This window comes from Dunckerocampus dactyliophorus, chromosome 7, assembly GCF_027744805.1.
Source record: "Dunckerocampus dactyliophorus isolate RoL2022-P2 chromosome 7, RoL_Ddac_1.1, whole genome shotgun sequence".
In the NCBI taxonomy this organism is placed as follows: Eukaryota; Metazoa; Chordata; class Actinopteri; order Syngnathiformes; family Syngnathidae; genus Dunckerocampus; species Dunckerocampus dactyliophorus.
Window position 1 is genome coordinate 22,532,652 of NC_072825.1, and position 25,183 is coordinate 22,557,834.

General features: G+C 41.5%; 1 protein-coding gene across 1 annotated transcript; it reads left to right on the plus strand.

Annotated features, from left to right (window-relative positions):
• The first annotated feature begins 943 nt into the window (after positions 1 to 943).
• ankrd28b (ankyrin repeat domain 28b) lies at positions 944 to 25,170 on the plus strand. Its single transcript, XM_054782381.1, has 28 exons — positions 944 to 1,291; positions 7,528 to 7,611; positions 7,906 to 7,984; positions 8,391 to 8,461; positions 8,593 to 8,793; positions 12,630 to 12,717; positions 12,973 to 13,115; positions 14,519 to 14,731; positions 14,795 to 14,873; positions 14,960 to 15,074; positions 15,236 to 15,318; positions 16,509 to 16,572; positions 16,680 to 16,748; positions 16,816 to 16,956; positions 17,091 to 17,202; positions 17,301 to 17,327; positions 18,472 to 18,546; positions 18,630 to 18,831; positions 19,417 to 19,504; positions 19,586 to 19,703; positions 19,838 to 20,057; positions 22,030 to 22,117; positions 22,208 to 22,291; positions 22,389 to 22,534; positions 22,612 to 22,694; positions 22,807 to 22,889; positions 23,382 to 23,473; positions 23,556 to 25,170. The coding sequence occupies exons 1-28, from the start codon at positions 1,265 to 1,267 to the stop codon at positions 23,837 to 23,839; spliced, it is 3,159 nt and encodes a 1,052-aa protein (XP_054638356.1). The 5' UTR covers positions 944 to 1,264; the 3' UTR covers positions 23,840 to 25,170.
• The last annotated feature ends 13 nt before the right edge of the window (positions 25,171 to 25,183 follow it).

Below are 25,183 nucleotides of genomic sequence, written 5' to 3' on the forward strand. Positions count from 1 at the left end.
CAATCATCATACAAAGTAATAATACTTATATGGACAATAAACTACATCGGTCCGTTGTAGTGAAGAGGGAGCTGACCCGAAAAGCAAAGCTCTCACTTTACCGGGCGATCTACGTTCCTACCCTCACCTGTGGTCATGAGCTTTGGGTAGTGACTGAAAGGACAAGGTCGCGGGTACAAGTAGCTGAAATTAGTTTTCTCCGAATGGTGTCTGGGCTCTCCCTTAGAGACAAGGAGAAACTCGGAGTAGAACCGCTGCTCCTCCACATTGAGAGGAACCAGATGAGTTGGCTTGGGCATCTGGTCAGGATGCCTCCCAGACACCTCTCTGGGGAGGTGTTCAGGGCACATCCGACTGGTAGGAGGTCTCGGGGAAGACCCAGGACACATTGGATAGACTATGTCTCTCAACTGGCCTGGGAATTGCCTCGGGATCCACCGGGAGGAGCTGGATAAAGTGGCCAGGAAGTCTGGGCTTCCCTGCTGCTGCCCCCGCGACTCAGCCTTGGATAAGCGGTAGAAGATGGATGGATGGATAACTAACTGAAAGTATTTACACAATGTAACATTTATTACAGTAATGGCATTGTTAATACATTTGCTAGACTATAACCTAAATCATCATCACCGACTAATGCCCATCATCAACTAATCACCCAGAGAAATAAATTAGCTTTAAGCTATAATGTGTGTGACTACACTTTGTAACCAGTGTTACAAATTAACATTTTTTATGACACATACCTGTCTGTTTTTGGGGAATTAAAAAAAAAAATTAAATTCTGGTCTATTAGAGCAATTAAACGCTGAGCAGTGTGCCAGAACTTGTTTACAATGCAATGTTTCTGGATTCTGCTCGCCATCATGGCGGCCAAACCGGGTGTAGTACCGGGTGTACTACGGAAGTGTATGTGAATTAGACAGTCCTATTCGTTTGTAGTGTCCTTTGTCCTTACTTGGGCACTTTCACATACCTAAATCAAATGCGTACAAGAGCCAGCCAGCCAATGGTATTCTTCTTCCTCATGGAGGAGTTTTGACCAATCGCATAGCATCTTTTTGGGAGGTGGAATATGGCGGCGCTAATGTTATGGAGTTTCCGCTACTCGTTTGCTTGCATGCAATCAGGCAAGGTAGCTAAGCTAGCGTCACGCTAGGCCTCCAGCAGACCAGCGACTGAGGGAGCAACGAGATCAAACTACTGTCAGGAAGGAGACAAACATCCCTTTGCAAGTCTGCATGAGAACACGTAAAACCACACAAATATGGTGGTTCTCAAAATTCGAGACCAGGTAAGAGCGCTGTTTGAGAGGGCAGATCTAAAGATAGCGTTGGACTGGCTAGTGTTAGCATCGATTTCAGTTTTTCCAGGGGAATGCAATGGCAATGTCTAACTATTCTCTGAATCGGAAACGTTTCTTGTAGCACTTGAATGTAGATTTAAAATGAGCTGCTGTGTGTTTCCCTCGCTACACATCACAGGTGGTTAACCTAAACTTGAACACAGCTTTTGTTGTAACCATAATACCTATATCTTATGCATGGGGACTCTAATGAAGCGGATGAGACGTAACCTGCTAAACAGGACTGCTCATCTCCAGCAATTAGCCTCTTCCTCTCTACTGCTAACAAAAAAAAACACAAAAAACGAGGTTTAATATTTGCCGATAAAGCTCTGTCAAATGTTCTTGAGACACGTATCATCACAACCACACCACTGTGCTTGCTGTGACGATGGAGTGCTTGTGACATATCCCTCATGAGCTGTTTACCTTTTGTGATGTAGCGACGACATTGCAGCATATGCAAACAAATAAGACAAAGATATTGCATCATGTTGCTGTCACCATCCCACTAATCTAATGTTATTTGAATAAAAGCGGTTAACAATGTGGGAAAGAAATCCAATATATCTCACTTGTGTGCACATTGTTTATTTTTGCACAAAAGCACATTGCTTATTGACCTCTATTACCCTTGTAACGTCTATATTAGTGAACGTGTCTTTGTAATAATGAACATATGCAACGAGTGTTGGGGAAGTCATCTGTCATGTGGTTGTATAAAGCCCTTATAATTGTGAATGCAAACACAGCTTCCATTAACCTCAAGTGCTTTTGCATAGGTTTGTTATTCTAGCAAGGCGTCTGTGTCACTGAGCGTTTTCGAATGATCTTGTGCTTGGTCTTCTGTAAGCTTGGTGTAAGTTGCTTGAAGAGCCGTCTCCATGGTGACAGTATTAGAGGCCTTGCATGAGACAAGGAGCATAGAAAATCTCCTGCAGCATTTGAGCTGTGCAATTGGAAACAAAAAGCGGATCTTGTCAAAATGAGACGCTGTAGTAAGCAGCACAACCACCGACTTGTTAGACTGAATTGATCCTTGTAGCTGTAGATATTCATGGACGTTACAGAGGGAGATAATTGTAGTGTGCTGCTAAGGGTGACAGTAAGAGACGAGCTACTGGTGTTGTAGTCTTGCCTCGCCTGAATGCTTGCATGAATTGAGTCATTTAAAATGTGACAGTATTTAACTTACATGATTAGAAAGATACTCTGTAATTTTGCACTTCTGTTCATGTTCATAGTAGAGAGTAGGCACGGGCCGGTTGCCATGTTTTCAAAACCACTAAATTGTCCGTCATACCGTTCCTGCGGTTTGAGAGAAAGTGGATGTCCAGTGCGGCCACTGTGTGGAAATACTTTGTCACCTCCTGTGTTATTTCTCGCAATTGGAACTGGGCTTCAATGTGCTGATGAGCTGTGTTGCCAAAACTCCGGCAACTTAACGGCATAGATAGCACCGACGTTGCATCAAGCGGCACCGGTTGAGACGAGACGTGTGCCATTGTAGAGTTCTGTATCCCGTAGCGTGTGGATTTACTGCGTATTTCACCTGGCTTTGCAGCTATCAAACTAATGTGTAAGCACATAACACTACCTGAGTATGGAGGACCAACTGGGACAGAATGAAATAAATGTAATTACTTAAATGTGTCATTAGTTTAATAAATAAATGAATACACCATTCAATGTGTCATTAAGTAATTAAAATGCCAGTTAATTTAATGTAAAAACATATATAATTATTTCTATATTTAATTATTTCACTGTTTAATTATTTAATCAATTTATATAATTAATTAATATTTATTTAAGTATTTTGCAATTTCATTATTTCACGGACTTGTGTGTTTCAGCTTCATGAATTCATTTTATCTGTCACAACCACCCATCAAAGTCTGTGGGCGGGACTAACGTGAATCTAGCTGAATGATCGCTTTGGTCTGAAGCCCGGAAGTCTTTGTAAACATGTCGGAGACGGAGAACATACTCCCCACTTTCTTGGGAGTTGGTGAGAGATATTTTCAACCTTGCGGAGTATGTGGAAGCGCGATCTGCTGACCCAGAGGAGGTAGCAGTAAAGACAGACGAATTTGGAGTTATTTCCTCACTTTATGACCAAGATATTGACCGGAGAGTGACTGAAAATTGAGAGGAAGTACACCAGCACTTCTCCAACAGGGTTCTTCATGGACGACACACACAACCGCCAGGGCATTTGGCATTTGGCATTTGGCATTTGACATACCGACTGCAGTTCTGGAGCACCAGGTCCAGTCTGGTACACCAGCTCGTCAAATTGCAGCGATGTTGGGAGTGTCAGTGAAGACTATTAGGAGGCGCATGAAACAAAGCGGTCTAAGGTATTTACACAGAATCCATGAGTTTTTAGTCTATGATATTATTTAAAAAATATTATGGATAGTTTAACGATACTCGTTAATGTTTTTTGTGCAGAAAGACAGACCTCTATTCAGCTGTGAATGATGAGGCGTTGGGCTTCATTATAACAGAACTCCACAGACGAGATCCAAACAGCGGCTACAAGCGAATGCATGCTCATCTGAATGCAAGAGGTGTGCGTGTTCCACGTAAGTACCGGTAATAACATGAGCACGGTGTGAGGGAGGATGTAGATTCGGGAAAAATTCACCTAAAACACGCATATAACATTAAAACAAGTTGAGCATATCAGTACTGTATGCGGAATTCAATTATGGAACAGATTAAGCAAAGAAGTCAAACAATGTAATATTATGAGCCAGTTTAAAATGTAGTTAGTATTTACAAAGTACAAGGAAGAAGAACACAGTTTCTGATATTATCTTGAATCTTACTGCTAAAGAAGGCATTAGCTGTCACCCATTCGTCAACTCCTTACCTATTGATTTACATATTTCTATACTTGCATATCTGTGAAGGTTTTCATGTTTATTTACAGTATATTATTGTAATATATATATATATATATATATATATATATATATATATATATATATATATATATATAATATACTGTACATACTGTTAACTTTGCTCATTTTCTTCTATCGTTTCAAAAAATTGGTAAAAGATGCATATCACAGGAAGTGGACAAATGTATTAGTCATTGATGTGCAACAGAGAAGGGGTAGGCCAGAATAAGATCTACTTCTTCCTACTCCTTTTCAGACATGTTGAATTGTGAAAGTGTGCACGTCTTGTACTACAATGTAACCTAGCTTGTTTCCAAATAAACTACAACCATTACAATCACGATTACCATTTTTAATGTCACTACTAACTTTCTTCCACTACTAGTCAAGTAATGAGTGCGTGTGTGATTATTGTTTCTCTCCTCAGTCTCAAGCCGGCAAGAGTCTACACAGAGTGGATGCAGAGCGAGTCCACATGAGACGTCTCAGGCTGCGTGTATTGAGACGACAAGTTTCTGTTCTTTTGATCGTGGCTGAAAAATAAGCTAAAACGGAGCCAAAGAAAGTTGCAAGTGGCAGCATTTTGATAAAGAAGGTGAGAAACACGATGTAATTCAAGAAATAACTCATAGCAAAACAAGAAGGTGGTGTCCGTGCTGATCTCACTGCCACATCGTGTCTTTGGCGACAGTCAAGTCTTCAATGAAGGTAAAAGTAACCTTAAATGTTCATTTATGCCTTTCATTCATCATTCATATACATTTAGAATTGTTTTCTACATGTAAAACTATACTTATAAAACTATAAGAACATGTTCTGTGTTCTGGAATGGATGAATTGGATTTATGTTATTTATGGAACAAATTGATTCGACAAATTGATTTGACAATATGTTTTGGTTCGAGTCTGACCTTCTGGAACGAATTAACGCTAACCAAGGTCCCACTCACTGTAAATGGAAAAAGTATGTACTTTTAATAAAAGTATTGTTATCTACTATACAGTGTGTTGTTTTGATGATTTCCAAGAAACTAAACTTGTGTCAGTTTGACCTGACCAGCTGAGCAGTGCATGCAATGACATCAGTCTGAAAAAAGAAACATAAACAAGTCCAAATCCAGTCTGCACACTCTTTATTTAAGTGCTTTCTCAGAGTCCATGTGAGTTTTCAAATGAGCTGGCAGCTTCAGCGTTTCAAAGCATGTGGCGGACATAGGAAGGGTTCCACCAGAAATCTCCACTCTGAGTTGAGGGGGAAGCTTCTCCCAAGCAACCCAAAATGTCAGCAGCTGAGCAAGCTGATGACGCTAAAAGTAACCAAGTGGATTCCTGACTGCAGATTAACTTAATCATATCTCACCGTGATGAATATGCTGTACATAGAAGCATTGGAAAAGAGAGCCATAAATTAGCCAAAGAAGTTTCTTTATATACTGTATATAATTCAGGCAAAGAAGACTTAATAAGCATATATTTGGACTAATAATAGGTCAGGCTGAGCAATGAAACACCATAACCGTGATAAATAGCGCCACCCAATTTGAAAATATGTTCACTGGCTCTGCATCTATCCATCCACTGAGTAACCAATCAAGTGTTGGGATCCGCCTGGAGTTTAATGGGTCACTTGACAGATAAAATGAATTCATGAAAGTGTAATACCACAAGTCCATGAACGAATTAAATAAATTATGAAATAAATACATAATTAAATGCTTAAATAATTGATGCAATTGTACTTAAATTATTAAATACTTTTTTTTGTTTTTTTTTTTTACATTAAATGAACTGGTATTTTAATTATTTAAAGACACATTTAATGACACATTTAAGTTATTTAATGGTGAATTTATTTAATTACACATTTAATTGATGCTTTAACAATGTATTTATTTATTTCATTCTGCCCCATTTGGTCCTCCATACACTTACCAGTAGTAGCTTTTTTTAAAAAAGACAATCTAAAGTCTGAAAGGTCTGAATGCTCGCTAAATATAAGTTAGCGACACTGATACCTCTTGCAGAGTGTTCTTATTCTGTGGCAGACCAGGTGCGAATGAGGTGTGTTAAGAAGCAGAATTGCGATGCCATCTACGGTATGGAGTGCACAAGCTACACAGGCAGTCCCCTTATAATGTGTTTATGAGCAAGGACGTACAGGACGTGCCAAATCTATTTGTGGTGCTGGTCCAAATGTATTTGTGGCAGCCTGCCACGAATAAATGAATGCATTTAATTCAGTCCAATGCAACTTTATTTGTAAAGACTTTAACTCATTCAACCCCAGCCATTTTTCAAAAGACAACCACTTCAGTACCGGACGTTTTTGACGATTTTGACTGATATTTCAAGGCACACAGAATATTGTGTTCTATGGTTATATAAACATGGAACCTACCAAAGAAAGATTAGCCTCCTGTCTCTCATCAGAAAAAATATCAGGAAAATATCAGTTCCCGAATAGAAAAGGGAGGAAAAAACAGCTTTTTGTGAAAAGATACATTTCAAGCATAACTTTCACTTGGACATAAATATTTTTTGCTTTTGTGACAACTCAAATATCTAAACAACTTTACCAACATAAACAATACAAAAAGGGGTTGTTTTACATCAAAATAACAGTTTATTTACAAATATAACAACATGAACTATTTAAAACTTTTACATTTGGAACTGAACTATATGTGTGCATGTGTGTGTTTGCACGTGCAGGCGTTAAAATTTCCCTAGAATGTGGAACCTTCTGCACACTACACTCCTCCATGCTCTCTCACTTCCTCCTTCCTGTCATGTGTGATTTCTTTTTTGTGTGTGATTTTTTTTTTTCCCCATCCACATGATCTCTGATAAGCTCTTATGAAATGCACTTCTGCCACCTTTACGGCCGTTTTTATGGCTTAAAATTGTTCTGAAGTGACATCCATTAGTGGAGGGTTGCGTCATCACCTCTTTTTGCCTCTCCCGCAAAAAAAATGTAAAAGACGTTTAAATCCATTGTTGGGATCGGGCATTCAGGTTTATAGAAACATATAGCTACATCTTTGGTATTGAATGAGTTAAAAACAACCCCAGTGGACCAAAGTGCTGTACAGAATAATAAAAAACATAAAAGCACAGATGGCAGCAAGGTATATCTAAAATAAAATTATAAAAATGATATAAGAAGTAGTATGTACTGTATGTAAGGGAAACACAGAATTGAGCCACTGAAATGTCAGCAATAAAAAAAAAAAAGTGACCTTGACCTGATGCTCTCTTGGCTTTTTTCAGCCTGCTTTGCTGAAAGCCATTTTCAACGTGGATCCCGACGAAGTGCGATCACTCATATTCAAAAAGGAGGATGTGAATGCACAGGTAATCCCTGCAGATTTTCCTCTCTTATTTTTGAAAACTGCACACGTGCTCATGTCCTTGAATTGCTTCAGTGAAAACGGCACCATCACAGTTCCTTTTGCAATGCCCTACATTTTATTGCATTCATCACTGTTTCTTGCTGATGTTCTGAGTGACAAACTCGCTTTCAGTGGGAATGATGATCACCATAACGGGCATTTTGTGTTATTTGTCATAACAAATCAAGATCACAGTTGCCCAACAACAATTTATTTATATGTTTTTGGTCACTACAGTGTTTCTCTCCCAATGCAGGACAATGAGAAACGAACGCCACTGCATGCTGCCGCCTACCTTGGAGATGCAGAAATTATAGAGCTTCTGATTCTTTCAGGTGTGTTTTGTGCAATTTATGGGTTAGAAAAAAGGAGGCATCAGTTAATAATAGTTGTATTCATAGTTAATAATAATTGTATTGTGTGTAATAATTATTTTTGTTAGCATTTGCTCTAACTAACTGCATTGGTCACATTGCACTGAGAAACCAGATGCTTTCTGAGAAGTTTGCAGTAAGTTATTCTGCTTCCGTGGTTATCATCACACAAAATCACAAAAAAATGCATACAAAATCAATTAGGCGTTAATAATTTATATGCTAATTAAATTTGAATATTTAATCATCTTCATTTTGTTTGTAACTATACAAGATAAACGGCTGTTGTCCAACTGTTGTTGTGCAAGTTGTGTCGGAAATGTCTTTAAATAGTCTGACTGCCAGTGTCTCCTGACTTGTGCTGTAGGTGCCAGAGTAAATGCCAAAGATAGCAAGTGGCTCACTCCTCTGCACCGAGCTGTTGCCTCCTGCAGCGAGGTATGTGAATGTCATTAGGACTCTCTCACACACACACACACACACACACACACACAAACACACTGCACGCCACAGTGAATATTAAACAAGGTGTCAAACTCAAATCTATGTTTGCGACATTTTTGCGGCAGGAGGCTGTGCAAGTGTTGCTCAAGCACTCTGCAGACGTAAACGCACGAGACAAGAACTGGCAGACGCCGCTACACATCGCCGCGGCAAATAAGGCGGTCCGCTGTGCAGAAGCACTCGTGCCACAGCTCAGTAATGTGAACGTGTCGGATAGAGCCGGCCGGACCGCGCTGCACCATGCAGCCTTCAGTGGTCACCTGGAGGTAATATTCGTCTCTTAAGCTATAATGTCTGTTGTTCATTAATTAAGTGTTCACCCAAGAGAGCCGATCTTACACCCACTGTGCAAAACATTTACGTACCTGTGCATCATCTAATGAAATTCAAGATGTATCATGGTCAGATTTGATTGACATTGCCAGAGAGGTATTAATGTTACAATATGTTATTATATTATTGTACGCTATATCACATTGCAGCTTCATCAGTGAGCAACATATTAGAAATAGTTGTCAGTTTAATGCTGTGCAGTTCTACATTACTGTGAACTACAATCACAACCATGATTACGGGTGTAACGGTATGGCATAATCACAGTTAAGGCGACGGTTTGGTTCATTTTTGGTACGAGAAGGTAATAAAATGCAGGACGCAAAACCGATTGTGTCGACGGCTTCAATGATGTTTAAAATGAAACCTAAAAAAACTGCAAAGTCCAACAAAATAAAATTTGTACTGTATATATATATATATACACTGCTCAAAAAAATTAGTGGAACACTTCGAAAACACATCAGATCTAAACTGGGGGGAAAATGATCTTGAATATCTTTCCTGATAATAAGTGGGTGATGTATTAGTCACAAAATGATGCCACATAATTTGATAGAAATGAAAATGATCGCCCTATAGAGGGGGGAAATCAAAGACACGCCAAAAATGAAAGTGAAAAAATGATGTAGCACACTGGTCCATTTTGCTAAAATGTCATTGTAGCAACTCAAAATGATTCTCAATAGTTTGTGTGGCCCCCACGTGCTTGTACGCATGCCTGACAACGTCGGTGCATGCTCCTAATGAGACTACGGATGGTGTCCTGGGGGATCTCCTCCCAGATCTGGACCAGGGCATCACTGTGGTACCTGGACGCATGAAGGAGATTCCAGGAGACAGGTAGTTACTCCAGGAGAGCTGGACAGGGCCGTAGAAGGTCCTTCAACCCTCAGCAGGATCGGTATCTGCTCCTTTGTGCAAGGAGGAACAGGATGAGCACTGCCAGAGCCCTACAAAATGACCTCCAGCAGGCCACTGGTGTGAATGTTTCTGACCAAACAATCAGAAACAGGCTCCATGAGGGTGGCCTGAGGGCCCGACGTCCTGTAGTGGGCCCTGTGCTCACTGCCCAGCACCGTAGAGCTCGATTGGCATTTGCCATAGACCACCAGAATTGGCAACTACACCACTGGTGCCCCGTGCTCTTCCCTGATGAGAGCAAGTTCAACCTGAGCACATGCGACTGACGTGAAAGGGTCTGGAGATGCCGTGCAGAACGTTATGCTGCCTGCAACATCATTCAGCATGACCGGTTTGGTGGTGGGTCAGTGATGGTCTGGGGAGGCATATCCCTGGAAGTACGCACAGACCTCTACAGGTTAGATAATGGCACCCTGACTGCTATTAGGTATCGGGATGAAATCCTTGGACCCATTGTCAGAACCTACGCTGGTGCAGTGGGACCTGGGTTCCTCATGGTCCACGACAATGCCCGACCTCATGTGGCTGGTGTATGCAGGTAGTTCCTGAAGGATGAAGGAATTGATACCATTGACTGGCCCCCACGTTCACCTGACCTAAACCCAATAGAACACCTCTGGGACATTATGTTTAGGTCCATCCGGCGCCGCCAGGTTGCTCCTCAGACTGTCCAGGAGCTCATTGATGCCCTGGTCCAGATCTGGGAGGAGATACCCAGGACACCATCCGTAGTCTCATTAGGAACATGCCCCGACGTTGTCAGGCATGCGTACAAGCACGTGGGGGCCACACAAACTACTGAGAATCATTTTGAGTCGCTACAATGACATTTTAGCAAAATGGACCAGTCTGCTGCATCATTTTTTCACTTTCATTTTTGGGGTGTCTTTGATTTCCCGCCTCTATAGGGTGATCATTTTCATTTCTATCATATTATGTGGCATCATTTTGTTACTAATACATCACCCAATTATTATCAGGAAAGATATTCAAGATCATTTTTCCCCCAGTTTAGATCTGATGTGTTTTCGAAGTGTTTCTTTAATTTTTTTGAGCAGTGTATATATATATATATATAGTAATGTTTCTTTCTAGGAAAGTGCAATGATGCAGACAAGTGTAACAGTAACAGTTTGACAGCAACTGTCTGAATTATTTTATTTTTAAGAAATTTTACGTTCTTTATTGCATAAAGTGCAGTATTAATAGTTCCAGCTTGTTGCCCCATTCTCAACCTCTATTGAACAATACCAGTACACTGCTTTTGTCTTATCCACTTGCCTTTGTCCGTTAACTTATTTCATCGTGAAGGTCAAGTGTTCCCACACACACGGTATCTGTGGGGTGTTAAATAGTTTAACATTCAATAATTTTAATTAAAGGCCTTAATGTTTTTTACTAAAACAAATGCATAAACTTCAGTCTCTCACTTTTAAGCGTTTTTTTTAGGACAATTGTTGAGAACGCTACAAAATGGAACTGAAGTACCAGTGCCGCCTGGTCAGAGTTTATGGAGCACAACCAGCTAGTGTGCTGCGCATACGCCGTGTTGTGTTACAGCGAAGCATAGCAGTGGGCCACAGCAAAGCCGAATGACTTGTATAAGATGGATAAGTGCAAGTTCAACAATTTGAATTGTTGAAACCTGCACACAGGAGACGGTAACGACAGAAGAGGGTTTCTAAGCTGTGGCTTCTCCTTGGCACTATCGGCAAGCCATAAACTAGACTGGAGTGTATTTGTGTTCAGTAGTAGACAGTAGTAGTAGTTAGTAATTTGTCGGTCGCGAAGGAATCAGCTCTAGCCAGCTCTTTCTTAGCAGAGCTCTTCGGGAGCCGTTTAGTTTATTCCTCGTCTTTTTTTTATGTTAAAGGTGAATGTGAAGTGGTGTCATCCCTATGCCCACACTGAGCAGCGGGAGGGGCTTCGGGGTAAACGCGCTGTGGTGCTCAGAGCTGATTAGTTCATGAGAAATTTGTATGAATTGTATGAATTTATTTAGATGGGTCTTTGTTTTTATAATATAACTTGATATTTTTGTAGCTTTTCATTGAGGTTCAAATAAAACCATTTCATTAATAAACATTTGGTACCATGCATTTTTTACATTGGTAATTAATTTTACACAATACACATAATTTGGTAATAAATTAATTTAAAACAACAAAAATATCTGAGAAGCCACTTGGGAGAAATTTCTATCACTAGTAGTAGTACTGATAGATTACACTCTCTCGCGAGGCAGTTATGCTTCCTAACCCGCACTCAATGCATACCGTGTGGGGAAAATCTTGTTACAAATACATGTACCATTACATCCCTAATCATGGTAAATAACATGCCACTATTAAAGTGAACGTAAGATATCTGCAGCTAAACAAATGATTCATTTTCCAGAAGAGTATTTGCTGTTTTATTTCAGTTAAAAACCAAACCTTTCAATCTGCGTGTAATTAACACACCCAAACATTAGGTCTTTGTACCTGGGCACATGTAGTTCCATGCACACTAGTTATTTTGTGTGAGGAAATGTCTGCGCTAATCAAGTATTAATACCCAAGCCTAGCTCAATCAGCATTATTGTAGTGAAACCCTTAAATACTCAGGTGGAGGGAACTGTGTACATAGTTCATTTGGTTCTTGTGCAGCAACACTGCTTGTCCCTTCAGTCTCTGAACATACCACAATGTAGCTATGTGGGAGCTGTTTCACAAATCATCGCATTTCTCATGTAAAGCACTCTATATTTTCAGATCAGATTTCACAACATTGTGTTATTCATTTCCACTTTCATTTTCCATTTCCATTTCATAGTGATCATGACTCATATTTTTTTATCGCATAGATGGTTCGGCTTCTGCTCTCCAGAGGGGCTAATATTAATGCCTTCGACAAGAAGGACCGACGTGCAATCCATTGGGCGGCCTACATGGGTAAAAATATATCCACTCATTACGTCATATTTTTAGCTCTGTGTTACCTAAACCTGAAATAGGAACGCCTTTGCATGCATCAAATGGATGGCATTGGACATGTGTTGGTGACAGACAGGCATTTAATCACTGATTACATTAAATATTTTAAATAACAGAGCAGACTGTTTGTACAGTGTATGCCTTGACAAGAGCTGTATTTCCTCCAATAAATAGCATAATCATGTTATGTGCATGGCCGTCTTTAACCTTCAGGTCACATTGAGGTGGTAAAGCTGTTGGCGTCTCATGGAGCCGAAGTAGCCTGCAAAGACAAGAAATCGTACACACCTCTTCACGCCGCTGCCTCCAGTGGGATGATCAGCGTTGTCAAATACCTCCTGGACCTGGGGGTGGATGTGAGTTCCACCTGCTATCAGACTTTGTTCACTGCAGAAACTTTATTCTCAGTATGAGAGACGGATGTGCAATAGCAGCATAAAAATTCAGACCCCACAACATGTACGCATATTTCCTACTTGGCACTCATTTTGACCCTTAATACGCTTGCACGCTTCTCTGCTCTCCAGGTACACATTTTATTGCGTTCATTTTGTGTCTGTAATAGTTAAAGGGGACTTACGATGCTTTTCCTCTTTTCTGACCTACAGTATAAATGTTGTTACAATGTTGTATTCTCATGTTAAACGATGCCAATGTGTCAGATAATGAGGTTTGCGTATTTTGAAGTGAGCCCTGAAAGCAGTTTTGGACGGCTCTGTAGGCTGTGTTTCACAGAGGGTTTTTTTTAACACTGAGTTCCATTGATGTCAGTGCAACCCGGGCTTCCTTATATGGGCATGCCCAGCACCCCACTATGTTCACGGTGTTAGCACGTCGCGTAATGGCTCCCGGGAAATGTTTGTTCAGTGGCAAGCATCAGGCAGAAGTGGTTGGAGTTGCTGATTCCCGGCCAGTAAGAGAAAAATATGGTCATCTGTCAACGGCACTTCACACGGAACTGTTTTGCCAACATGGGCCAATACGAAGCTGGACTAGCCGCCAAACTGTTGCTGAAGTCCGACGCCTTTCCAACGTTACTTGGTCGTGTTGAAGGGTCAGAAGAGCAAGCTGTAAGTAACAATTTATCAGTATCCTAACTGTTTATTTTGTGTCAGTAATTGGACAAAAGGGTTCGGCAGATGTCCGGAAGTCCTCTGGAGCGTTTGGGAGTGTGACCAATCACAGCGGAGTGGGCTCGGTAGGAGGCGTACCTGGAGGAGGGCCGGGGGTGGAGTAAATTACACTGACCGTTTGGGCGGGAGGCAGGAAACACTGCAGGAAGAGGTGCTGAGTCTGGAAGATCTAGAAAGCTTTCTGTGTGGGTTATCGTGTTTAGCTGCTCTATAGGAGTCCAGAACTCAATAAATACTAAGGCCCGAAAATTAGTTTAATAGGTCCTCTTTAAGCCTGAATTATACAGTGTGCTTGAACGTATCATCACCGGAACACAATAGTGCTTGGACAATGCAGGGACCACAGTGCTTCAGGTAATACTGCTCCAACACGGAGAAAAGGAGACAGACACAGAGGAGCTTGTTGTTCTGTATGCGTTATGTGAACAAATAACTTTGTTGATTATCTAAGAGTGTTTAATATTGAGGATTTAATTTATACTGTGCGCTAAATGAGAGTTGGTCTTCTTACGTGGTACTGTGACTAATTAGTGCGTTCTGAGCTGTAATTAGTTTCTTACTTTCGTTTCCCTACTCATAACATTTGGCAGGTCTGAAAATTAATGACTGTCCATTTTGGTTTCCAGATCAATGAGCCCAACGCATACGGCAACACGCCCCTCCACGTGGCCTGCTACAACGGGCAAGACGTGGTGGTGAACGAGCTCATAGAGTGCGGGGCAAGCGTCAACCAAGTAAATGAGAAAGGTTTCGCTCCTCTCCACTTTACCGCCGCTTCACGTCACGGCGCGCTGTGTCTGGAACTGCTTGTGTGCAACGGGGCCGACGTCAACATCAAGGTGAGTTATCAGGGAGACTCCTGATAGTGGCTGTACATTGTAATTCATTCTGTATCATTTCAGAGTAAGGATGGAAAGACTCCCCTCCACATGACGGCTATACATGGAAGGTTCTCACGGTCTCAAGCGATTATTGAAAACGGTGAGCTTCCCTGAAAACGTTTCTCACTGGACAGTAAAACTGTAACATTTGCTCAAAGGCCTGCTTGTGTGTTTTCTACCCTCAAGGTGCTGAGATTGACTGCGAGGACAAGAACGGAAATACGCCACTGCATATTGCTGCACGATACGGACACGAGCTGCTCATCAGCACACTTATTACCAACAGAGCTGACACAGCTAAGTAAGTGAACTTGTACAAGTACAGTTGCTAGCGCATCCACATGATTCAATGTTGACTCTAAGCACTTCAGTGTCTTAATACAGTACATTAGCTACACTGTACTGCCTCGTGAGTTCTACGGTGGTGTATGAATTTCCATGATTATGATGATGTCTTTACAGACGAGGGGTCCATGGTATGTTCCCACTGCATCTGGCTGCACTTAGTGGATTCTCGGATTGCTGCCGAAAGCTTCTGTCTTCAGGTAACGCCAGCATTTCCCATACATTCATTTATTTCTGGTGGCCCGCCAGAAATAGACGGCCACAGATAGATTTGCCGCTACCTGTTCGCCCTCTGTCACAAACACATTATAAGCTTGTCGTTACAACTCTGTACAGTAGATGGCATCGTAACTCACTTCTTAACACCCCTAATACTCACATACCACAACTGACTTGATCGCAGATTTTAACGCATCTGTTCATCAGTATAGTAAGATATTAGATGTACGGTGACGTGTACGTTGTCTTTAAAATCAGCGCACACTCACATGGAGCCTAGGAGACATCATCAAATGTTTTTTTTTTAATTGCCCATACATGTTATACGGTGCATGCTGCACCAAATGAAACCCTCATAAGTCAATAACTTCATCATCTGTGGTTAAATAAGGTTTTAACTAGGGCTGTCAAAAATAACGCGTTAACGGTGGTAACTAATAAATTTCATTAATTACATTACATTTTTAAGTGTAATTAACGCATGCGCACCAGAACAAGCACGCCTCTCTGTTATGAAAGCAGATGGAAGCACAGTGGCGCGTACCCCCACAGTCACACAGAGTCTGACGCTCTTGTATAAATTCATTCTGACCTGAACACACCAACAGCAGTACAATTCCAACACCGTATACTGTATGTATCTCCAACTCACACACGTCTCTAGTCCGTTCATCCGGGGAATGACACTTCCTCATTTTCATTACAAAATCGTGACACTCCAAACATCACAGACTAGTGTTAGACAAATAGATTTACAGACTTGTGTGGTATCTTTTAGCTTGATGGACATATTCAGTTCATTTGGTTCATAAAAATGTATATATCATCTGTCCTGTCATTTATCTTTCTGTTAATTAAATACAATACAAATGGGCTTATTTGTAATGGTGATTAATCATGATTAAATCATTTAAAAACTGATTCATCTGATTAAAATGTTTAATAATTTTGACAGCCCCAGTTGAAACACAAGATCATTTTACACATTTCTTATGACACAAACCAAACAGCTCAGCTTCAGTTTTGCGCCACGGCCAGTGATGCAAATTAGACAATTTATCCCAATGCCATAGATAAATTGTAGTCCTGCGTGAAACACAGAACTCCTGAATAAAGGTTATTTGTGCACATGAGATGCTCACTATGCCTGATATCTAAGTATTTCTTTCAGGTTTTGATATAGACACCCCTGATGACTTTGGAAGGACGTGTTTACATGCTGCAGCTGCTGGAGGGTGAGTATCGTGAGAGCTGAATGTGTTTAAATGCAAATGTTTGGATCAGTTCATCACCCCTAGCAAGTGCATTATCACTTATGCCACCCTTGGGAACATCTCTTCAGAAACCTGGAATGTCTCAATCTACTTCTCAACACGGGGGCAGACTTCAATAAAAAAGACAACTTTGGCAGGTTTGTGGTGTTTTTTAATGTCGCTGTTCAGTTAAATCAGTCAGCTAAGCAATGCTTGCCTTTCCAGGACTTCTCTGCACTACGCTGCTGCCAACTGTAACTACCAGTGTTTGTTTGCGCTGGTGGGCTCGGGGGCTAGCGTCAATGACCTTGATGAGAGGGGCTGCACTCCTCTCCACTACGCTGCTGCTGCTGACACAGATGGAAAGTCAGTAGTACTCTGAATTAACAGCCCTTAACCTTTTTTGTGTTTTTGTGTGCACCATTAGAAATGCTGAGTAACAGTTGGGTACATAAGTAAAAGATCTTAACAAGAATAAAGTATTTTTATTTTGGTTCTAGGTGCCTGGAATATTTACTGCGGAATGATGCACATCCAGGGATCCGAGACAATCAGGGCTACAATGCTGTGCACTATGCCTCTGCGTATGGACATCGCCTGTGTCTGGAGCTGGTGAGAGCATCACCATTGAGTACAGGCTGTTTGAAATATGGTGTGCTTACAGTACCTATATTAAGAGATTTACTTCTGAATTCCCTTGATTGTTTTAGATTGCAAGTGAAACCCCTCTAGATGTGGTGAGTAGTATTTGTGATTTTCTTAATGTGATTGTTGTATATCCTCAAATAGTAGCCCAGTTCATCACCAGGTGCAGTATCCACCTGAACAAATAAACGGCTCTTATGTTATTTTAAAGTGAGCCCAGTTGTGGTCGGATTTCGGTGATGAGAAATGTATAGTAGTTCCGGTTAGTTATTGTGGCTACTTCAGTAAAAAAAAATGCCTCCTCTAAAAAAGTCAGACCTCACAAATTACTCTGCTTTACTTTCTCTGATGTCGTATTAATGTGTACTATCGGCTGTCCATTGTTGCGTCTGTGATGAAGATGGCAGCGACGCTCGCATCTTCATCCGCTGTGGAACGCATGCATAAACAAGATGGCTGCGACACGGGGATGCATCTTCATCACATGCACAACAATAGACAGCCGATAGCGTCCATTAATACGATGTCAGAGAAACTAAAGCCGACCGATTTGTGAGGTGTGATTTTTTTTTTTTGAGGAGGCATTTTTGTCATGCAAATGTACGTATTACTCTTTCGAACGCATATTGTTTTGAGAAGCCAAACTCTTTACTTAAGTAACCCCAGCAACTAACCAGAACTACGTTTCTCATCACCGAATCCATCCAGAACTGGGCTCATGGGACCAAGTGGGGTGTAAGTCTTTGTTGATGGACTACACTGCTGATAGGGATGCCATACAACTTCATGTCCAAAAATCTGAAACTATACCCTTTTTAATAAAACCTTTTTTTTTAACACCAACCAGGCCATGAGAATTAGATCGAAAATAAACCAGTCGCTCCTTTAATTAAATACAGAACAAACAAAATACATGCATGGTCTTGCAGCCCTGCAGCAAGTTGGAACTTGAATAGATTGTGTTGTTCAGTCAAGTGCATGTTAAGTGAAAGTGAGAAAACAAAGTACAAAACAGTTAGTTCTGCCTCAAACTGAACTGCGTTATTGTTAGAATAAAAAAGTCTTCCAATTGTAACACAGAAGTAACAATGTACATGAAATAATAGCATGCCTTACGGGTCGAACAGGAGTTAATAAACACCCCTAGCCTCTATTTGAGGAAATACAGTATTGTGTCACTGTGATCCTGAGCTCTAAAGTTAAGCTAACCATTTTATCTGTCTATTATTTGACTAGTTAATGGAAACCTCAGGGACAGACATCCTGAATGATTCTGACATCAGAGCTCCTATCAGCCCCCTCCATCTTGCTGTGAGTCACATTTATCAGCTCCCAAAACTGACACTGATTTCTTTGCTAAATCTAATATCTGCCTTTTTATTTGCGGTATTCAGGCTTACCACGGTCACCACCAAGCCATGGAGGTCCTGGTGCAGTCTCTGTTGGATCTGGATGTGAGAAACAGCCAAGGACGTACGCCTCTAGATTTGGCTGCGTTTAAGGGCCATGTGGAGTGTGTAGATGTTCTAATCAACCAGGGTGCCTCCATCCTGGTAAAAGACTTCACCTTAAAGCGAACCCCCATCCATGCTGCAGGTATGGGCAGGGAATAAATTATTAAGACGGTTTGCTTTGTGCATTTTAAATTCATTAACTTTGAGGCTATGTCCACAATCAAATGGGTCATTTAAAATCTGTCATTTTTATACATCTTTTTCTATCAATCTGATTTATTTATTTATTTATTTATTTATTTATTTATTTATTTATTTATTTATTTATTTATTTATTGCCGTCTACTAAGGCAGAAGCTTTCCAAAGCTCATTTTACTTGTATATGTGTTTGGGGAGGGCTTGTGACCTCTAAGAGGTTTACAATTGTGTGCTGTCATCGCTTAAAAAAAAAAAGCAAAAAAACTAACAGAAGAGCAAATGTCTAATGAGGACATTTTAATGGATGTAATGGCAGACACGTTAATGCTAATTTTAAACATACTTTGAGAACATTGCTTAAATGTACACAAATATCAATGTAATCTCTCACTATATTGAGAAATACAGATTCACAGATATTTTTTATGACATACTTTTAAAGATACTATACTAAAAACCTGTACTTACGTACTTACACTTAAAAGTAAGCACGATAATGTCAATTAACTGTTGATCAACCCCCTGCAGCTACTAATGGTCACTCAGAATGTTTACGGTTGCTGATTGGAAATGCTGATCTTCAAAGCGCAGTGGACATTCAAGATGGTAACGGACAGTAAGTATTACATTCATTTTGTTAAATTTTTACTAGAAATGTGAGATGATATCAATTAATATTTTGTCTGTGAATTTGTAGAACCCCTCTGATGCTGTCAGTTCTAAGTGGACACACAGATTGCGTGTACTCTCTGCTTAATAAGGGAGCCAGTGTAGAAGCCAAAGACAAGTGGGGCAGGACGGCTCTGCATAGAGGAGTGAGTGTAACTTTGACTTATTTCTCTGTGAAACTCACCAGAATGAAGAAATTACAGCTTTAAAAATCCATTATTTCAAGCAGCCATCTGTAACAACAATCTGTTCAATCTGTTCTTTTATTTTTTTTTCCCAGGCTGTGACTGGCCACGAGGAATGTGTGGAGGCCTTGCTGCAGCACAGTGCCAGCTTTCTGGTGCAAGACTGTAAAGGCCGCATGCCGGTCCACCTGGCAGCAGCGTGTGGACACATCGGAGTACTGGGAGGCCTGCTACATGCTGCCCAATCAGTGGAAGCACCTCTAGTGTTAACGGACAGCCAAGGCTACACACCGTTGCACTGGGCCTGCTACAACGGTATGAATTGAAGACCTTCTTCTTCTTGCGTACAAGACAGCTACGCAATCTGTTCCAAACATGGCAGCCAGCTCAATGTGTCAGGATTAGGGAAGGCCTGATCAAGGATGCTGTCTTCCGCTGGTCACAGTACTGTATGGGGCACTCATGCAGCACATGTTGAGCAGTCTGGTTTAGCAGTATGAAGTGAAAAGGGACGACGGGATGGCAGATGTTGTTGGTCTAGATTGGAGTTTTGGACAAGATTGTGAAGAGGATGGTAGGTGTCTGGCAGGGCCTTGTTCACGAGATTGGAGGTGTGGTGCTAGAACGGGCAGAAGCTTGGTGGGGGTTGGATCCAGTCATCCCGTGATGATCCTTAGGGTGCCGTTTAGTGCTACTTCCAGCTTTCTTGCATGCTTCGAAACCATGCTGGGGCTGTGTATTCTGCGCAGCTGTAAACTAGGGTAAAGGCACCTGTGCGAGGGCGTAGGTGTTTGCGGAGTGCGATAGGATGGTAATTCTTGGGATTGTCTGTTGGTTTATTTGACTTGGGTGGGACAATAATAGTTGCCTTGTGCCAGATTTGGGGTATGGACTAGCAAAGTAGGCAGGTAGAGTATTCGCAGATCCAATCCAAGCATTGGGGCCCACAGTGAAGAAGGAACTCTGGTGGGATGTTGTCAGGTCCCTGGGACTTTCACCTCTTGAATTGTTTGATGGCTGCAGAAAGCTCATCGTCTGTGAAAGTTGTCAAGAGATGACCATGGACTCCCTGAGCTTGCCATAGCTTGTTTTTTTCCTGCAGAAGGTTGATTGGGCATAGTCGGGGTTACAGGATGATGGAGAAGGAAGATTGTCTGTGCCAGATTCCAGCAGCTCTGCAAATGTCCACTGAGCTTTGTGGAAGCCGGTAGGGATGGGTGCTATTGGGTTCTGTAGAAAAATCAGCCATGGTCTGTGTTGACACTTAGAAAAAGGGTCAAAGGTGATTTGCTGTAAAGACTGCCCATTGACGTTGGCAAAGGCAAAGTGTGGTGTTATATCTGTCTGTGAGTGAAAGCTGTCTGGCTCTTTTGGGCCATAGAGTAGCTGTACATCAGAGTGCAGTGCTGTCCCGGTTGGATGAGGTATGTCCCCAGGTGGCACAGTAACAGTTCAAGTCATCAGTGTAAATGCAAAGGTGGTCAAAGGCTGGGATGGTATTTGTGTGAAGCCAAGAAGGAACAGGCTTGTATGTTGATGATGGTTGTCCAGGCACCTTCAGATGGGAAGTTTCAGTAGCGTTTCCCGAAGGACAGCTGTGGTGTTGCTAAATGCACTGGCACACACTGTTGCTGTGATCTGGTATGCTCTGTGCTGAATAGCAGTGCTGCTGCTGGATAGAAGGACTGCTTGTATCGGAGTGCCAATATCGGAGATTTTAGATGCAGGTCAATATAATCCAATGCTCTTTTTTTCTGATATTACACAATGCTGTCCCCCTCTTTAAACACCGGCCGCTTTTCCTCCTCTGAACTACTTTGATACACACAAATTCCCTCCACATCTGACAGCCAATCAAAACCGTGGGAGACTCGTAATTCACTCTGGATGTGAACACGTCGCTCACCGGTGTCGCTGGTCACAGCCGCTCGTCGCCTCCCGTGTGCAGGGTTTGAGTTTCGCCAATCGCAATTGTTTGTCACCCCCCGTGTGTGGCGCCCATTAAGGTGACAGTGAGTGGGTTGAGGTTGAAACTGCTACTTCTGCTGCTGCCTCTTGTTGTCATTTGCCGAATTCGACTAATCAGTTACCAGTTTCCAGGGCTCACCACTCCACTGAAGACCTGAGAACTTAAGTTATAGTGTGCTGTGGTCAACCGTATTGCATTATGCTGAGGTGTTATTAATGACCCTTTCACATAGCTAAATAATCCAAATGTACAAAATAATGAAAGTCATAATGTTGGGGAAAAATGTTGCAGAACTTTTGATGATAAAAAGCTTTGCAGGACATGATACATGCGTGGAGGTCCTGCTGGAGCAAGAAGTTTTCCAAAAGGCTGAAGGAAATCTCTTCAGCCCCCTCCACTGTGCTGTGTAAGACATTTCAATCATTGCAATGTGTGAGGACAAACAGTGAGTCAGATAGGTAAGAAAAACCAACCACGTTATTTTTTCTCTCTGAAGGATCCGTGACAATGAAGGTGCTGCTGAGATGCTGATAGACACCCTGGGTCCTGCCATTGTCAATGCCAAAGACAGCAAAAACAGGTGAACTCAAATGTAACAGTAACTTGTAATTCTGGTTAAACTTCAATAAGATTTGTCGTATTTAAGCCACATCTCTATCCTCATGCCATTTGCTCAGGACACCCCTGCATGCCGCAGCCTTCACAGACCATGTTGAGTGTCTGCAGCTGTTGCTGAGCCACAGTGCTCAGGTCAGCGGTGTGGATGCCGCGGGGAAGACCCCACTCATGATGGCTGCTGAGAACGGCCAGACCAACGCTGTTGGTACGCAAGCTGCACACCAATAAATATACTTGAGAGATGCCTTGATATTAACTTTAATTTTTCTTGTATCTTTAAAGAGCTGCTGGTAAACAGTGCAAAAGCAGATCTCACTTTGCAGGATGCTGTGAAGAACACGGTACTTCATCTTGCCTGCAGTAAGGTCAGTATATTTTAACCACTAGGGGGCTCTGTTTCACTTTTTCACTCGCCTTTTGCAACAAGAAGCTGTTGCTGTTTGATTTATCATTTAACATTCTGTTGCTTTTCCACAGGGACATGAAACCAGTGCCTTGTTGATATTGGAAAAGATTACAGACAGAAACCTCATAAATGCCACAAACGCCGCCTTGCAGACGTACGTATCATTTGTATTCCTTACTATTTAGTGTTTAGCTACATTGAATTTGATGATTTGACTTGGAATTGCGACTCTATTACACACAGAGATTGCCATCCCTCCCAATAACTGTATTAGCATAATCTCAATTTCAAAATAACAACATGTCCTTCACTATCAGCACGTTTCAGAATGTTCTCATTACACAGTGTGCAACCTTCTTTTTGCTGTACGTACAAAAAGGTCAAAGAACACTGTACGCTTTCTCATGCACAAGCACGCAACATAGGCATGTCATATACTGTAACTCATGCATTAATTGCAGTGTATTGTGTTAAAAAATAAACCGACCCAAACTATTTTGGAGAACACAGATGCGCACAGATAATGAAAGACTAAGTATTTGCAAATGGGAAGGCTCTGTTTATCAGTAGCTGTACTAATTCATGTCTTCTGGGAAATCCATGACTTGACTGTCAACCCGCATCCTTTTTAATATTTCTTTTCAAGGCCTTTGCACGTTGCTGCAAGGAATGGCCTGACTGTGGTGGTGCAAGAGCTACTTGCAAAGGGAGCCAGTGTCCTTGCAGTGGATGAAAACGGTAAATTTACTGTTCTCATTTACATCTCATGCTGGAAACCATGTTACATTAGTTTAAAGCTTGTGTGTGGTCATTCCTTCAGGTTACACACCCGCCTTGGCTTGTGCCCCTAACAAAGATGTGGCAGACTGCCTCGCCCTCATCCTGGCCACCATGATGCCTGTGTCCCCTTGCGCCCCGGCACCCACCCTTCCTTTCAGTGCCATGAACCACTACACCACCAGCCCCTCCAAGAGTGCCACCTTTGACAGTCTCCCTGTGCTGCGTGGCCAGCACACCTCCTACTGCAGCTTCAACAACATTGGCCATCACGATGGCTTCTACAAAGACGAGGAGCTCAACGACTCGGATTCAGAGACGTACTGAAGGACGGGACAGTGCGCTACAACACACACACACACACACTGTGTCTTAAAATTCACCCATGGCCAGCTTGGGAGGGTAGAAGAGATGAGGCCCCTGCAGGAGCCTTGAAACTCATCCCCTCCCGACCTCATTCAGCACCAGGTGTCCTTCCAGCTGAAAAAGGCTATACTGGCCCACTACTGAGTGACTGCACTCTATAGGCATACAGCGACCTTTTTACTGCAATAACATGCTGATGAAGGACGGTAGCACCTCATGGAAGGCTAAACCAGCATGGACCAAATGATGCAGATGCATTTTAACCCAATTAATTGTGTAAATGAGATTGTCAGGTTATTTCATTTTAATTTTTGTTCCGTTATTGTGTTTCCTGCAGGGGTGTGCAACTCCTTTTTGAGATGTGTGAATTAAGTGATTGATTTCTGCACACTGTCATTCAGAATGCACTTGTCCTTCAAGTCCGTGCATCACACAGGAGTTTAAGATCAATTTTTAAAATATAATGCCCCCTCGAAAAGAAAGAAATTACACTTAGTAAACCGATTTATTTAAAAGTAATTATTTACATCAGATTATTTTTATGTTGATCAGCCTCACCTTGTGTATCGACCTGTCCATTGCAGTTTAGTATAAAGAATAAATTATTTGTGTACTTTTGGGTCTTATGTGCTGGTTTTGTGCCTTCATTAGTTATTGAGGAAGGGTCTGTAGAGACAGCTGTGAAAGCACAGTGAGTCGTGCTAGGTACGGGTAAGTAAAGCATTTCTGAGAACTTCTAAGAACTGCGTTTATGTTGAGGCACCAGAGGCTCCACCTTGCTAGGTGAAACACTGTAACAAGGATAGAATACACTTCTAAGAACTGCGTTTGTTGAGGCACCAGTGGCTCCACCTTGCTAGGTGAAACACTAACAAGGATAAATACACTTTGAATTACTTTTGTGTGACTTGTCTTGCAGTGTTTTTATCAGGTTCTGCTTGTTTAATGATTTGAAAAGAACTTTAATCTCCCACTATTGAAATTCCCCCAACTTCTTCTCATAGTCACTTCAACCTGCAAATATGTACATTCGTTGGATTCCTTGTGGTTGGATATAATTACAATGTATATACAAAAAAAAGATAACTGGAGTCTAAGTTGCAATGGATTATTTCATTACTGAGATTGGTGTATATTTTATGAGTAATAATTTGGTAATTTAATAATTCTGGATCATTGAGTGTATTATTGTACTTGAAACACATTTAAGTTAGTAATAGACATCACAGTTGCAAAAGCAGTCATATTTCCTTGTCATTTTTATTCAAGGGTGCAAATACTTATACCTGTCCAAATTTGCATTTG